This window comes from Phaethon aethereus (genome assembly GCF_964289735.1).
Source record: "Phaethon aethereus genome assembly, chromosome: 1".
NCBI lineage: Eukaryota > Metazoa > Chordata > Aves > Phaethontiformes > Phaethontidae > Phaethon > Phaethon aethereus.
Window position 1 is genome coordinate 128,351,650 of NC_138575.1, and position 17,344 is coordinate 128,368,993.

General features: G+C 36.8%; 1 protein-coding gene across 4 annotated transcripts in view; it reads left to right on the plus strand.

Annotated features, from left to right (window-relative positions):
• The window catches only part of DMD (dystrophin), a gene marked incomplete at both ends in the record, with an annotated part of 1,339,794 nt that overhangs the window by 700,056 nt on the left and 622,394 nt on the right, over positions 1-17,344 (plus strand). For all 4 annotated transcript variants that reach the window (XM_082008889.1, XM_082008891.1, XM_082008888.1 and 1 more), the window contains one exon: positions 16,317-16,467. In XM_082008889.1, coding sequence (XP_081865015.1) covers positions 16,317-16,467 — 151 coding nt within the window. The remainder of the gene's footprint in view (positions 1-16,316; positions 16,468-17,344) is intronic.

Genomic DNA, 17,344 nt, shown 5'->3' on the forward strand with positions numbered 1-17,344 from the left:
TTTTTAGTTGTACCTTATGTCTCTTAAGAGCATCTTATTTTTTTCCTCTGAAAGCTGAGTTGTTCATTGTGCTAAATAGTAATAAATATAGAAGACATGCTTCTTTCTAACAAAGAGGATCAGTATCGAAACAGAGAAATTTATATTATACCAACAGAAAACATTACCACTTCTTCCCCTATGTCTTGCTCACAGCCTTTCTCAGTATTATTTCCTGCTTAGATTTTCTCTTTTGTAAATAGAATGAAACAGTGAAAATTGCTGCAGTCCAAACTATCTAATTATTGTGTTTTGAGGAAAACTGCAGACTTTCTTGGAAGATTTATTTCCAAATTCCAAACTCTTTGATTTTATGGGCAAATTGAAAGTTCTGTATTAAATTCAACATAAGCCTGTGTTCCAGAACTTTTAAAATTCTTCTTGTGGATCCTAAACAATTTTCCTAGAAAGAGTTCTCAGGGTTTTTTTTTATGACACAAACTATAGCCCCCAGGGGCTGCAGCTGCAGAAAGAAATAGGCCAAATGTACATCATTCCAAAAATGTTCCTGGGCTTAATCTCTCATAGTACATGATTAATGGTTTTGTAAGCCACAGAGGGGTGGTGAAGACTCGGATATTCTTTCTGCTGTACACACACCTCTAAACTCAGTATCTGCCAAATAACATGGCCATGTTTGCATGTTTAAAAGACAGGCAACTCCATCATGCTGTCCAACTCTTTATGCAAATAAAACACCCAAAGCTTTCTGCTATGATATAATACTGAAAAGATTTATAGTTGTGAATTTTCATACCAAAGTAGGTCTCTCTAAAACATCAAAATATGAGTTATGAAAACTTCACTTAGAGAAATATACATTACAAATATTCTGTATGGCTTCATGCATCACTTTTCTTTGGTTAGCTTATCTACAAAGATATAAAATAAGATTTATTAAATTGTTAGGTCACAGTAGCAGTGGCAAAGTATGGACATTTTTATCAAGCCTTTTTAATAAACCTGACAGTTCAATTAACAAGTATTAACTAAAAATATCTCCATCTGGGACATTTAATAACTAGAAATTAATTGTAACTGCTTGGAAATCTCATCTTTTCCTCTTCTTCGTAATTTCTTACACCTGGAATCTTGTTATAGTTCTTTACGATCATAATTACATGTTGTTGTACAAGAAGGTAAATGTTATTGTACTCAAATAAGAGGAGAACAGAGTATATTCATTATATTATTAAATAGCACTCTAATATCTCAATGCAAACTTTAAATGACCCAGTAAACAAACTTATAATAGTGTTACGACTAATTTAAACACTGCTAATCTAAATACACATATATTCTCCTAATTGCTTTCTTTACTGTGAGTGAATAAATATTGTTAAACTGAACCAATCAGTTCTAAATGAAGCTTTTTTCTTAAGTTCCATTTTAGATGTTTTCTTTTGTGAGTAATTCTCACTGTCTAGTGGGGCTGACATATAGACTATACGAAAGATCAGAGCTTCATAATAAGTGAGCTTCTTTTCTCTGATAAACGGCCTATGTCTGCTCAGATTCTATTGATTCTTGCTGTACTGTTCAGTTCCCAAAAGACTAGATTTATGTTTAACTTCTATGTTTAAAAAAAAAAAAGAAAAAGAAAAATGTGGTTTCAGGTAGGAGCTAACTGAAGGCAGAAACTGCATTAAACTTACCTGTTACAGTCTTAATCTGCATAACCTTAGAGTCTGTTTCAATGATATTCTGCTTTTTTTCCCCTGGTGATTGAAGAATAGGATATGCAGTGCATACTCTTCACTGCCCAGAAAGATTCATGAAGGCCTTTGCAGCAGTAGCTGACCATCTTACATTGTACAGAGCTGGCCTCTAGCGTCACCTCAGCAACATTTTTTTGTAATGAATTACTTGCATAATTTGAGATAGCTTCACATGTATTTTATTCCTTGAGATCAATGATGAACAGGTAGAAGGATGATGTGAATGGGATTCTCTACTGGACAGCCACAGTTTATGTTTCCGAGAGCTAACTCCAGAATGGATAGTGGTTTTCTGGAAGCTATTCCATCCAGTCATGATAAACTTTCCCAACTGACTTGGATCAAGTGGTAGCAAATACTTGCATTGCTGACTCCACCCTTATTTGCAGCCTGGCATGGCTTCAGACAGCCCAAGCATGGTCTAAGTGTATAAAAAACCTGTTCCACTATCCATCGTTATTTTTCTTCAATGGTAACAAGTTGAGCCTCCTGGCTGCCTGTTTGTCTTCAACAACTGACCAGATTCAGACACCTCTTTCCTTGCCTGGAAGTGCGCTTAGGTAGTTTGTGTGCAAATGGTCTTTGGTCTCTAAATTCTGCATCAGCATATTGGATTTTCAGGTCATGTCATGCATTGCTCTTTAACTTCCAAAGGCAGCATGTTATAATACTCCTAAATTGTGCTGTACAAGCAAGTGTGGTGACTGGGGTCCCTTCATCTGCACTGAAAGACATCTGATTTCTGAAATTAGTACATTCATTGTCAGAATCACTTCTTAGGAGCCTATTAATCACGAGTGTTTAGGGTGCTAGAGGATCTGAATGATGTCGTTCTAAGTGGGAGGTTGATAACTACATGCCCCAACGCACTCCGGAGTTGTCAGTTTTGAGAGTAGTCTTACTTTAAGTCATGCACGAGGTGACTGTACATACATGGGTAAGCATCTGAAAGAGGAACAAGTACTTATCAATATTTATCAAATTTCTGTTTTATCTGCTGAACATATTAAAGTTCTCTGCTTTCATATGGCTTTGGACTCCTTTTGACCAAAAAAACTGTTGGGCTAGACAAAATACTGGATGCACAGAATTCACTTTGTCCTTTCTATAACACATTCAGAGAACAGGAAGAAACATGATGTTTGCTTTGGGTATTGCTAAGATTGAAAATGTTTTCAGTATCAAGGGAATAGGTGAATATGCGTGCCCCTGCAGCGTCCATATACCTGCAAATAGCACTGTAACTATACTGTCTATATCTGAATGTAGATATTTATATTATCTGTTCTCTACGCTGACTATAAAGGAAGATTAAAATTTTCTGAGATATGCTGATGTTCATTTGATCAGATGGATCTCAATCCCAGCTGCTATTGAGGTAATCTTTTTGTGCAGTTTCTGAGTTAAAAGATTTTGCAACTTCGTGATCTGAAAAAGTCTCAGCAACTTTATCTTCCTCATCAAGGTTATTTGTCATTTACCTTTTCTTGCTGCAAAGCTTTCTAATCTGGTAGATGGATGTTAGAAATATGGTATGTATAGTATAGTATATACATGCTGTGTGTGTGTATTCATATATATTTATATATGATAATTATAGCATACATAAACATATATGTGTATATTTAAATAAACACTATAGTTGTCATGGTTTAACCCCAGCTGGCATTTAAGCACCACACAGCCGCTCACTCAGTCCTCCACACACCCTTGGTGGGATAGGGAGGAGAATCGGAAAAAGAGGTAAAATTCAGGTTCAGAAATGGAAGAGAAAAAGAAAAAAAAAAAAAAAAAATCCCTTTAGCCAGTTTGAGTCAACTGTCCTGGCTGTGCCCCCTCCCAGCCTCTCACTGGCAGAAATTGAAAAGGCCTTGGCTGGTGTAAACACTACGTAGCAACAGCTAAAACATCAGTGTATTATCGACGTTATTCTCACACTAAATCCAAGACACAGCACTATACCAGCTACTAGGAAGAAAATTAACTCTATCCCAGCTGAAAGCAGCGGATATACATGTAATGCTGGATAACATCAGTCCTATTTCTGGATCATTTAATGTCAAACATGGCATTTTGTGCCTCTTTTTAAGTACTCTTTTCTGATTAGAGCTATCGTGAACTTTTAATGTTGTGGACTGTTTCTGGGAAAAACTGCTACTTGCACTTCTGTCCTGCTACTCCTACTTCACGTCCCACCTTTCAACAGCCTGACAAGTCTCCAGTTCTTTTTTGCAGTGGACAAGTGAGAAGGAAAGGGTAGAGGTGGAACTAAGCTTGAATTAATTTGTTTGCCAAATCATAACTTTAAAAAATTAATAAAATATAAACTGACAGATTATAATCTTACAAACCATATAGTCAGGTTAGCTGAGCTAATAAGGCGACTCCTTCTTACCTCTCAATTTGACCCATGTGTCTACACTCCTGTTTTTCATTTAGAAGATCTGAAACCTAGGGCCAAGGTTGCCGCTGCAACTGTCCATATGCAATAAATTTGGTCCGTGTAGACACTGTAGCTATTTGTAAGGGATTCCTGGACATCCAGGCCACCCCAGTTGCCAGACCGTGAAAAACTGGTAAATAACCACTCAAAAGAGTACAACAGGAATTACGCCTAAAAGCAGTAGTATGCTCCCAGATCTGGGGCGGGGGGCTGGCAGACTGCTCTGAAAATACAGTTTGAGATTCTTTACAGCGTTGCATGTACCACACAAATTCAGACTCCACTTTCCAAACAGATTCATACAGTCAGTCCTGGGAAAACTGAAGGGAAGGGGTTTTGCTTTTAAATCAGTATATACATTAAAATCTTTTACTGATTTGTTACTTTGAGTTATACAATTATGTAATCCAGAAAATGTATCTGTGTGAACATGCTCTAAACCAACAACCTAAAGAAGAAATGAGATTATCACAAGCAAAGATATTTCCAGGTCACCAAAGAATACATGGGTTTTGTCATTAGAATGTCTTATTTTTCCAAAAATATATTACATTAACTTGAAAATAAATGACAAGAAAAAAGTTCATTAGGCTTGTAATGACATGTAGGCACTTTGCTCAGATCTTTAGTCTTTAACTTCATAATTTTACAGGGAGAGTGAAAGCAATTTTTCTTCTATTTTTCTCTAAGTTATCAAGTTGCGGAGCAGCTTGTTCTCTACTTCACATTATTTAGAATATAGATAATAACTTCCTGATATTAACCCTTCTAGGCAGCTGCACATTGTTCAAATTCTCCAGATTACCCGTAGTACAATCATATGTGTTAGCCAAAATTGCTTTTGCTATTTATTCATGAAATAAGAACTAGTAGCTTGTTAAGTTATAAATGACTGTGTCTAAGGTCTTTCATTTGTTACAAGACTAATATGCATAGTACTCTGAACATTTATTTTTTTAAATTAATACATAGAATTAACATATATATACTTATTGAGAATATACATTTTTATAATCCCTCATAACCACCCCATTTAATTTATTGAGCTTTTAGATCATAATAGTTGCCAATGTTATGGTAACCTTTACTGTTCAGCTACTTTTCCACAAAATGCACTGTATCTTTTCTGTTTATCCGCAATATTGCAAATACTTTATTTAACTACAATAGATGATAATTCACAGTAGTCAAAGGTAAAAAACAAGTTTTCAAATGCTACCACTCAAAAACACTTAGCAAGTTTTAATGGTACTGAAAAATATGCTTTCTGTTATAGCAGGGTGTTTTGTTTATTTTTGTGTTGTAGTAACTTGTTTCAGAATTATTTAAGACATTTTTATTAAACATGGAAAAGATACTGCAAATTATTTTATCCGAACAGGCCCTTTATGACTCAGAAATATTTTCTCCTGGTTAGCAGTATGATGCATGCTCTCTTGTATTAATACAATTTTCTCCGCTTTTCCCATTCCTACCATTTCTGTAAGATTCATCAATAATTTAGTTTCAGAAAAAGAGAACTGTTTATTATATGCTACTCTTACAATAGGACCTTGTAACTTGGACTTAAGTTTCTCATCTTAAATGAATTCTCCAAATGGAAGGGAAAAAGTGTTTTAGATGAAATTTTATTATAAATTTTTTTTTAAAAAACAAACACGTATCAAAACCAGATGTAAGAAATCAGGAAAGGAAGGCAACAGACCAGCATGGCTGAGTCAAGGCCTGCTGGTCAAACTAAAGGTCCAGAAAAAACTGCACAGGCAGTGGAAGCAGGGACAGGTATCCTGAGATGAGTACAGGGATGCTGCCCGGTTGTGTAGGGATGGGATCAGGAAGACCAAGGCACAGCTGGGACTAAAATTGGCAAGGGGTGCAAAGAATAATAAGGGCTTCTACAGGTATGTCAGCCAGAAAAGGAAGATCAAAGAAAGTGTACCCCACTTGACGAGCAAGCCTGACAAACTGGCAACAACGGACGAGGAGAAGGCTGGGGTACTCAACGACTTCTTTGCCTCATTCTTCACTGGCAGTGTCTCTTCCCACATCTCTCAAGTGGATGGAGTGCAGGAGTGGGGACTGGAACAGCAAAGTCCCTCACAGTGCAAGAGAAGATCAGGTTCGAGACCACCTGAGGAACCTGAACATACACAAGTTTATGGGACCTGATGAGATGCATCCCAGAGTCCTGAGGGAATTGGTTGATGCAGTTGCCAAGCCACTCCATGATATTTGAAAAGTCATGACAGTCAGATGAAGTCCCTGGTGACTGGAAAAAGTGAAAAACTTTACCCATTTTTAAAAAGGGTAGCAAGGAGGACCTTGGGAACTACTGACCTGTCAGCCTCACCTCCGTGCCTGGGAAGATCATGGAACAGATCCTCCTAGAAACTATGCTAAGGCACATGGAGGACAGGGAGGTGATTTGAGACAACCAACAAGGCTTCACCAAGGGCAAGTCCTGCCTGACCAACCTAGTGGCCTTCTATGATGGAGTGACCACATCAGTGGACAAGGGAAGAGCTACCGATGTTGTCTATCTGGACATCTGACATGGTCCCCACAACATCCTTCTCTCTAATTTGGAGAGAGATGGATTTAATGGGTGGACTGTTGGCTGGATGAGAAATTGGTTGGATGGTCACATCCAGAGGGTAGTGGTCAATGGCTCAATGTCCAGATGGAGAGCGGTGACAAACGGTGTCCCTCAGGGGTCCATATTGGAACCAGTACTCTTTAATACCTTCATCAATGACATAGACAGTGGGATCAAGTGCACCCTCAGCAACTTTGTGGATGACACCAAGCGGAGTGGTGCAGCTGACATGCCTGAAGGACAGGATGCCATTCAGAGGGACCTGGACAAGCTCAAGGAATGGGCCCATGTGAACCTCATGAGGTTCAACAAGGCCAAGTGCAGGGTCCTACACCTGGCTTGGGGCAACCCCCAATATCGGTATAGACTCGGGGATGACGGGCTTGAGAGCAACCCTGCCGAGAAGGATTTGGGGATCCTGGTGGACGAAAAACTGGACATGAGCCAGCAATGTGCACTTGCAGCCCAGAAGGCCAACCCTTCCCTGGGCTTCATCCAAAGCAGCGTGGCCAGCAGGTCGAGGGAGGTGATTCTGCCCCTCTACTCCACTCTGCTGAGACCCCACCTGGAGTCCTGCATCCAGCTCTGGAGCCCTCAGCACAGGAAAGACATGGACCTGTTGGAGTGAGTCCAGACGAGGGCCACATAAATAATCAGAGGGATGGAACATCTCTCCTGTGAAGAAAGGCTGAGAGAGCTGGGCTTGTTCAGCCTCGGGAAGAGAAGGCTCCAGGGAGACCTTATTGCAGCCTTCCAGTACTTAAAGGGGGCTTATAAGAAAGATGGGAACAGCCTTTATAGCAGGGCTGATTGTGATGGGACAAAGTGTAATGGTTTTAAACTAAGAGAGGGCAGATTTAGACTAGGTATAAGGAAGAATTTTTTGACAATGAGAATGGTGAACCACTGGCACAGGTTGCCCAGAGAGGTGGTAGATGCCCCATCCCTGGCGACATTTAAGGTCAGGCTGGATGGGGCTCTGCGCAACCTGATCTAGTTGAAGATGTCCCTGCTCACTGCAGGGGGGTTGGGCTAGATGACCTGTAAAAGTCCCTTCCAATACAAAGATTCTATGAATCTATGATTCTATGAAAAAGGCTTTTGACTGACTAAAAAACTCTAAAAGGTAAAAAATACCTTGTGTAAATATAGGCATCAGTATTTTAAGAAGATAATGTTAAGTACTCTGTTATTATTATGATTTTCAGTGAAACGAGGAAGGCTAATTTTCTTATGCCCATATATATATTTCTGTACAAATCTGCAGCACCTTAAATGGGATAAATTATATCTTTCAGGCTCAGGGAGTCAGCAGCCAGCATTAACTGGTATCATCAGTTTTCTGTTATTCCTCCTTTTCTAAAGCCACCATTGTAGGAGGATTTTTGAGATAGGTAGTGGATATAGAGACTTGAACAGAACAATTTTGGAGGATAAATCATGTGTTGTTACAGGTTGAACTAAGATTTCTGTTATTGGAAATCATAATATTTAAGCACTTCACACTAATTACAGGAGGGGAGTACTGAGGGGACATCCTGTAATACATACCTCCAACATTGCATTACACATACTTATGCTCTCGCCCTCGAATTCACTGACATGAATTTTTTGTTTATCAATTATGATGGTAATTTAGGGAATTTGTAAGAGCTGATTTCCCTCAACTGGATGTGACTTGTCAGTTCTCTTTAATTCTGGGTCTTGCACCTCCTCCTGTGTCCAGGCTGTAGAAATTATAGGCTTCAGGCTCTGGTGACAGAAGAGGGCACCGGAGCTGTGCAGAAGGGATGCTTGAAAGTGTCAGGGCACAGTGAGGCTGGGGTAGGGGACCACTCTCCCAAGTGGTCCTACCGTGCCTGGAGGTGGGGAACAGAGTCGGGCTGGGTGCAGTGAGCAGGGTGTGCTGTGGGCATGCCTACAGAGTAGCCCAGGTCAGGGCCTGACCTTAAATATGGCTCTGAAGCGCTAGGCAGAAACCCCAGATGATGTTTCTCACAGTTGTTTCTCACCATGTAACTGGGCTTACCAAACACCAATGCCAGGGCACGCTGCTGTGCCACCTCAGAGCTGGCCTTAAGCAGGCCAGACCCCCTGAGGTGAGGCAAGGAGCCTGGAGAGCCTGGATGGGGGGGGCACAGTGCCCCGACAGTCAGTCAGAAATGAATGTGTTTTTTCACCCATATTTCATTTATCAGATGGATGCTACCGTAGGGTGGGTAATAAAAACATGCTGGAGCATCCTGGCAGTGTACGCTGTCACCCACCATGAGGATGAAATGTGGGCATACCTTTTACATGCTGGCAGAAATATTAGCTTGGATTTCTGTAAAATTGAGCCACTGTTCTTTTAATGCAAAATGTTTGATTTGGGGTTTTCTTATCAAGGCAATTTTTGGTAGTTTCACTTTGGCAAGCTATGAAATTTGTAGTTTTATTACCAGTTGCATTAATAATTTATTTTGTGTAAGGGAGTTGCAATATGCTACTCTTTCACCGAGGTCACGCTTATTCAAGTACTTCTTTATTTTCTCTAGGGAAAAGTTGTTACGTGCTTTTAATCCAGATGACTAGGCAAAGTTCTCTAAAATACATAATTTAATTTCTGTTCTGATGAAGGAAAACTTTCTAGGAAAAAAAAGACGGAATTTGGAAGTTCGAAGTCATATGCGTAGTAAATAGCCTTATTTAGTGTGGAAGAAGAATGTATGATTTATAAATGATATGGAGTGTTTCTTTTCACGCTATTGACATGTGGCATCCAGTAGAAACCAAGGGAAGTTTTGTATAACTGTAATTGTAAATGGTTATTAAGTTTATTGGTCTCTCATGCCTCATAAAAATGAATTCTATGTCTAACAATGAGCTATGACTGACACGATCTTGCTTTTTCATAGGCAGTTTAACTGTCATTGTCTTCAGTGCAGTGATTGACATTGAATGGTATGATATCACTAACTATATGGTAAGAAATTGAGTTGCAGAGTACTGAGGCAAGAACAATAATACAATCAATACAATTCAAGATATAAATATGTTTATAATGTAATTGTAATTTATAATGCTTTTAAATATAATGCTGCAGAATCTACTTTCCAGGAAGAGGAGAGAAATTACATTTGGTAATGATAGATGGAATTGTTGTGGTTATTTTTGTTGTAGTTTATTTTTTATTTCTGATCATTTGTTACTTTGTGGGTGAAAGGCATGTTGCAGGGGTGTGAATAGAGTATGTACATCTGAGTCATGTCCCAGAATGGACCTATAGCAAAACCTGGGAGCAAGATCTATATGTAGGAGTGTCTAAATTGAGATCATCACTTTTAGTCCAAATGCAGAGAGGATTTGTAAATTAAATATAAATTAAGCACTCAAAGGACAAAATATAAATTTAGCACTCAAAAGACATGAATTCTGTGAAGTAAAATGAAAACATCAAAACCTCTGAAAATGGGTTAGCTGTTTCTTTAAGCAATTTAATTGTAGAAGTTACCTGATAAAAACAAGCTTTCATGTTTTGTTATCTGTGAGAATGGCCTTAAGTATTAAAGTTAATGCTCTCACATACTAATACATAATTATTTATACCACTTTGATGTTTTTGTGTATTTTTACAAGTTTCTAATTGTGCTGAATCAAGTTGACAAAATTGCATAATTTATAGGTTAATATTAGCATAATCCTACAGTACGTCATTTAGCAACAGTATAGAAATGAAGTTTACTGAAGGTTTTTCCAACGTGATGAATAAGAGTGTATGTCTCTAACAATAATAGTTGCCATTACATAAATCATGGTTTTTAGGAAAGTTTATAACTAATAGTTTATAACTGATGGTGGGCCAACAGGCTGTGAAGTTTTGCTAAAGCAGAATAGATCATAGAAGCGGATTTCATACTTTATCAAGGAATGTTATCAAAGTATCAAAGAATGAATTGAAACATAGATGCAAAATTAAGATTTGGTTTACAACAACAAACCAATAGTCTTTTGTACCCTGTCTCATGTTTGTGACTTTGCTGTATTCAAAGGTCTTTACTTCCACTTTTGCATGGCTTCTTAAAAATGTCACCCTTGGGCCATGGAACATCAAGTACAATCCCATTTTTTAGAGTTCCACTGACAGCATCTCCAAACTGGCATCTGTAAATTTTGTGCAATATCATGTACAATGTTACCAAGGAATATTGAATTTGCTTATAGCAAGTTAAGTCCAAAGGTTTAGTAGAGTGATAATCTTTGAAGCAAGGAAAGCACCAATATTTCTATGGTCTAATGTAAATTGTGCTGCATATTACCTCAGCAGTTGTCTTTGGTTGCTTTTTTTCTTTCTTGCTTTCCAGAGGCATAATAAATCCATTATGTGCTAGTGAGAAAACAGGAAATCGCTCCCTTGAGCCATTGCTTAACACATTCCCTGCTGGAGTGTCAATGCATACAGACAAAATTTAGGCCAGTGTACCCATTCTTTTTCACTTATCAACTCTAACATACTCAAGTTAGAGGAATAAAGGTACGTTGCAAAGTGTCAGAGGCGATGCACAATGCTTAAGACCTTTGCAGTGTATGCAAGTCATACCCTCTAGTCTCAAGTCTGTGTGAAACCTAATGATAGGCTTCAAGGTGCCCACTTGCATCTTCTTATTGAGCATACGCTAAGAAAAACAGGAGAGGATGACACATCACAGAGGAAATATTGCCCAGATATTGAAGAGCCACCTACTATCCACACCATTTTCACTTGTGCTCATCAAAGGGAAAGTGATTAAGTAGATGACGGTACAAATGAATGAGTATGCTGGGGCTTTTTACTTCAATGACTCGTCTGACAGCAAACAAAGGTGGATCCCTAGGTAAGACCATACACATCACCCAGGCCTGCAATGACACCTTTCTAAACTCCAAATCGTGTGCATGGGGATTCCTGAGGCAGACATAGTCTTTCTGAGTTTTCATAGTCCTCAGAGCATTGCTCTTTTATGAATTCACTTATGAATTTTTACCATCTACATTCTGCTGTGCCAAGACTTCAGCATCTTAGCTGCTCAATGTCTGTAGTTAATCAGCCTTCTCCTTTTGTGGATTTTGAACTTACTACCTGTTAGCAGGATTGCAAATGGTAAAACAAACAAACAAACAAAAACGCCTTTGTTTTTAAATTTTAAAAAGCTATTTAAAGTACTACTGTGTGTAAAAGGATGCAATACAGAGATTTAGCAGGGTACGCTCTCAGGTATACTCGGGGCAGGAGGAGTGGCCCACAGCACATAGTGTGAGCATGAAACCGCACAGTGATGTCCCCTTTCACCCCCCATTTCAAATGCAACATCTGCATTTTCTCTTACCATTGTAACAGTATTTAAGTACAGTTAATCACTGAAAGAGCATTGAATTTTAGTGGATTTGACTGTCCATAAATTTCCTCTATTTTTTACTGATGCTTAGTATTGGTTTATACTTATTCTACTGAGGCTAACAAGTTTTTTAAAGATGTGAGCAGTAAGCACTAGTATTTAAAGTTTTAAGTTTTAAATATACGTATCTTTTCACTGCAGCTTTTCTCTTTTCTTCTCCTTGCAACTCTTATTAGCCAAAGCAAAGGAAGGAAGAATGGGAGTGACAGGAGATTCAATTTGCAAGTGCTGTAATGTAAATTCAGTGATACTAATATCAACCCCTACTGAATTTTGTATTTAAACTGCTGCTAAACTTCCTCACACTGAGAAGAGTAATTTAATTTTCTGAGGAACAGGAGGAAAGCTGTCTTAATGTAGTGTCCAGAATGAGAAACCATGCTGGACCAAAAGAAATGGATTTTAACTTTTGTTTTCTGGGTGATTCTTTTAAATGTAAAATAAGTTTTTTCCATGTAATTCAGAGTCAGGCAGTTAAAAAAATATTATAATGTACCTTTCTGTTATGGTTTGACTTGTTTTGAAAAAAAAAGTATGGTAGGCTTTCTAAATAATCACAATAATTTTAATAAATAAGTTATGTGAGTGACTACAATTTTTAACTGGATCAATAGTCTGTTTGCTTACAATATTGCTAAGTAATGTAACGTACATGGCAGATCTTGAACAACTGCTGTGTTTGTCTGTCTGTATCTAAGCAGAGAGGTCATAAATCTTAAGAATCTAAATGTATTTCCTTCAATGTAATTTAAACCTATATTAAGATTTTTACTGTGGTTATGGTCAGGTTTCATAACAGCAGTGAAAAGTAAACCACATTCAAGCTAGTGGTTTGAAATCTGTGATGTCTTCAGCTGGTATTGCTTGATAAAGAGAGAAAAATACAAAGGACACAATTGATTGGGCAAAGGTGGAAACAAACACCTAGCCATCTCAAGAGGGTTATAGTATATGAAGGAAACAGAACACAGAAGAAAGTTACAGTGGTGTAAGATGTAAAAGTTACAGTGTGTAAGCACTGTAGGAGATGTTTGATTACCGTAACATAACACTTTTTTTGTAAAATGATACTTTTACCTAATGTATTCAAGAAAAATATTTTGAGTGCATGAGCTGTGCTTTATTCTTAAAAGATGTTTTGTAGTCCTCAATTTGATGCCTGAACAGCAATATTCCACTAACTGCTACTGTGTAGAAATTACTATAAAACGCTGTATCTATTTTTCATTCTTAGACACAGATTTTGTGCACTGACTATTTTGTATTTGGTTATTTCTAACAGTTTCTTAGATGGTTGATACTGGGCTCCAAAATAAAATCTGTGAGAATGCTATTTAAATAACAGCTTAACTTACTACAGCTTGAATTTATAAGGAACAAAGAGAATTACGTCAGTTCCTGTGGGAAGCTGTCAGCCCATAAAGGCTTATAGGATTCCTTCCATAAACTACTTTTTGCTCTTTAAGTCTTTTTTTCCTTAAGCAGTTTTTAGTTTTAACTAGTAAGATTCTGTATTTTGGAAGTTTGGAGGGGTTGTTTTGTCCCAGGCTGCATCTCTTTCCATCTTTATCTGTCATGTCTATTAATGGCATGACTGATCATTTGGTCAATCAGTGCTGAGGTGACACCGTCTTTTCTGTGGCTTTATCAGATATGCAGCCATATTAAAATTGTTAGAATAAAGATTACCTGATCTATTCTGATAGTTTGTCTGTGTCCGTTTTCAATGAAATTTACTAAATACATTGTCATTTATTAGAGTGGTTTGGAATGCATGTTTGTACTGTGTAGGACTAAGCAGTAACTATTCTTTTTTAAATCAAATAAAGGTTCTGGTGATTAGCAGCTATTAACCTCAAGGCCCATGAATCAAGTTCTGCTTGAGAAACAAAGAGTTGATTCACAGACAGTTAGAGGACTACTGCAGAATTTAGACTCTGAAACATCTTTGTTCTTTTAAAATGTGTTTTTAGTTTTAATGAAATAATTCTTATTTTTCCTTCAGCATCTTATGACCAAACTAGTAAAACAATACAAGGAATACTTTTATCTTAACTACTTTCTGTGATCAAATGCTTTTTTTTGGGAAAAAAAGAAATTCTCATAGATTGCTAATTGTGAGGGTTTTCTGTGCCTTATATTTTCCTTATCCTACAGTTAATGTAACAGAATAAGTAAAAAGTCTCTGTTTCACTGCTTGCTGGTCCAATTCTATTTTACATATTATTCATCAAAAGTGATTACTGTATGTAGTGTGTTAGAAGTAAGAAAATTGCATCTTTGTATGGGTATGTTCAGCAAAATAAATCTTCTTTGTCTACCAGAAAAGGAGGTCTAGGGAAAAGTATGTATCCTTCTGTAGATGGTTATGAATGGATATAGAGCTATTCACACTGTATGGTATTAACAGATTTTAAACTGTGAAAACCAAGGAGGGAATATATAACCAATAGAAGAGAAGAAAATCTTACATTTTCTTCTAAAAAAGAAAAAATCATCAGTACAATGGAAGAGATGGTCTGTATTCCCTGACAGTAACCTGATTTAATTTGGTAGATTAAACACTTTAACATTCAAATAATCATACAGCTTGTCCATACACAACCAAATTACTTCCTAGAAAAATAAATGAGCGTTTTTGATTTTATCCTTTTAGTACAACCTAAAACCTATTATAATCCCTCAAAGGAGAATTATTAAACTAAACAATAGTAGCATGTTTAATGATGATCTGCTAACAAAACATTCTAGCTAATCTCTGATTAGCGATCACATTTTGACATCAGTTCAAAACACAGGAAAACTGAATTCCTTAAGACATAAGCCATCTCCAAAAAAATCCCAATTTCTGTCTTCATTTACTTTCTTTAGTGCTTGACAGTGGTGAAGGCAAACAGATCTTGAACCAGAAGATCAATCGTTCACTTTGGACAAAAACAGATTAGAACTTCCCAAAGTGCCATATTACTTACATGGTCTTTTATGTAGTGGACTGTAGACTTACACACGTGGTAGTAATAGTTTTCATCCTCGCTTATTGTACAAAACTCTATTTTTTAATATTTTAATTTTCTTTCAATCACCCTTGCGTTTCAGGCATTTTTATTTTTGTATAACTATCAAATACTCAAATTGAAGTGCAACATACATAGAAAAAAGGGTTTAATAAAGAGTTCCATTACACAATACAAATAGAAATTCCTTTGAAGAGAGTTGCATTTTCTTTACAATAATAATAAATGGACATTTGTATCCATTGGAGAGGCAGAAAACATTAGTTTCTCTCAATAAAACTGGAGCAGAATTGTAGTATATGCCTGGGATCCTTTGGGGTAGTCTCTCACCACAGCAGTTTTCATTTAAAAAGTAGTCTTTTCCATCTGTATTACATATAGTATTACAAACCATATTTGTATAAAAGAAAAAAAATCCTTTAATCATAATAGGATCATGGGACTAAAGTTGGGAAGTAAGGAGTTAAGAATCTGTCCACAGATTTTTCATCCTTTGTCTTATGATAAGGTAGGTTCAATGCAACAAATCTTTTAAGCTATTTTCCATTTGAAAAGGGATCTAAAAATCACTGTATAGTGACAACACAGTCTGTATGTTAGCCAGCAGTGTCTGTTTGCAGTGTTAGTAGCTACAGCAAATTACTAAGGTGCATTAAGAGCCTTTTATCAGTACTGGTGTTTCCTTCATGATAGGATCTAAGTATATTGACAGAGGGGTATACCACAGTTACTGAGGCCTGTGGGTATTGTCCCTCTGCCATGAATTAGTGTGGGTTAATAAAGCTGTAAATTGAAAACATGTTTTGACCATGCAATTAATGTGAAACATTGAAAAGGATTAAAAAATTGATAAGACACTGATTTGTGACACAAATGCTTAATGATATTGTCACTGTTCAGAAGTACTACCATGTTTCCATTTGATATTCTAAAGCATTATGACATCAACATCACACCAAATTTAACCTGAGACAGCCAACGTTATACTTTTTCTTTTTTTTTCTCTGTAGTAAATAAATAAATTATTTATTTGTATAAATTGTTATTTAATTTAACAATAGGTAGTTATTCAACCTCCATTTGTACTTGCAGACGGTTTGACAAATCTTTGGAAAAGTGGCGGCTTTTTCATTGTGACATGAAGAGCTTTAATCATTGGCTAATTGAAACTGAAGAGAAGCTGTCAAGAGCGCAGGTAGAAGCTGGAGATGTGGGTCATGAAAAAACCAACAAATTTCTCCAGGTATGATTTGATTAACCCATTTCCTGTTATTCTACAGTGATTATAAATTTGCCGGTCTGAGTACTCTGTATAGTTTCACAATTCATTTAAGGAGGATTTCTAGTGCTGAGTGGCCAGTGACAATTTTGGTCAGATATTCCTATTGTCCTTGTTGACTAAGGATTTTCACTACTTTGTTTTAAAATACATTTTTAAAAGATGAAAAATAGACGATAAATTGGTATATTGTGACTCTTCCATAGTTACATATTTGTTTGGTCTTTATTTAAAGTGCTCATTAATTTCCATTTGGTACTTACGACCAGCAGAAGTATCAGACTTAATTTTAAAATCTTGTGGAAGAAATGTAATTAACCATTGAGCTCTACAAAATATATTCCATTAACTATGTCTTGCAAGTATTGCTTATTTTGCCTGTTTCATGTTTTAATCAAAGAACCTTGAGGATGCTTTTTGTGAAATGCATTGTGACAGAATAGCCACTTAGTTCCTATGTGTCCAGTTCCAATTTGTATGCTTTTCATCTTGCAAGTTCTTTGAGCATCATAAGGAAAATAATAACTCTAGTTTCTTGGTAGTTTATTTTATTTCCCTCTTGTATGACAGAAATGGTAATGGGTATGAAGAATTAATTCTAAACTGATGTTTTCAAGTTGATAGGTTCAGCCGAATAACATGGCTTGACTAAAGTCTGGATTCATGTTATAAATTACTACCCATGTATAAGAAAAAAATTCCGTTAAACTAATTGGCACTTGTATATTTGAATTGCTGGACTGAATTACTGGATTTCAGGTTGAAAGAATTTAGGGCTATCTAATATTAAAGGTACAGTTTTGCATTGAATGCAATACTAATATTTTTGGCCTACAGTTAA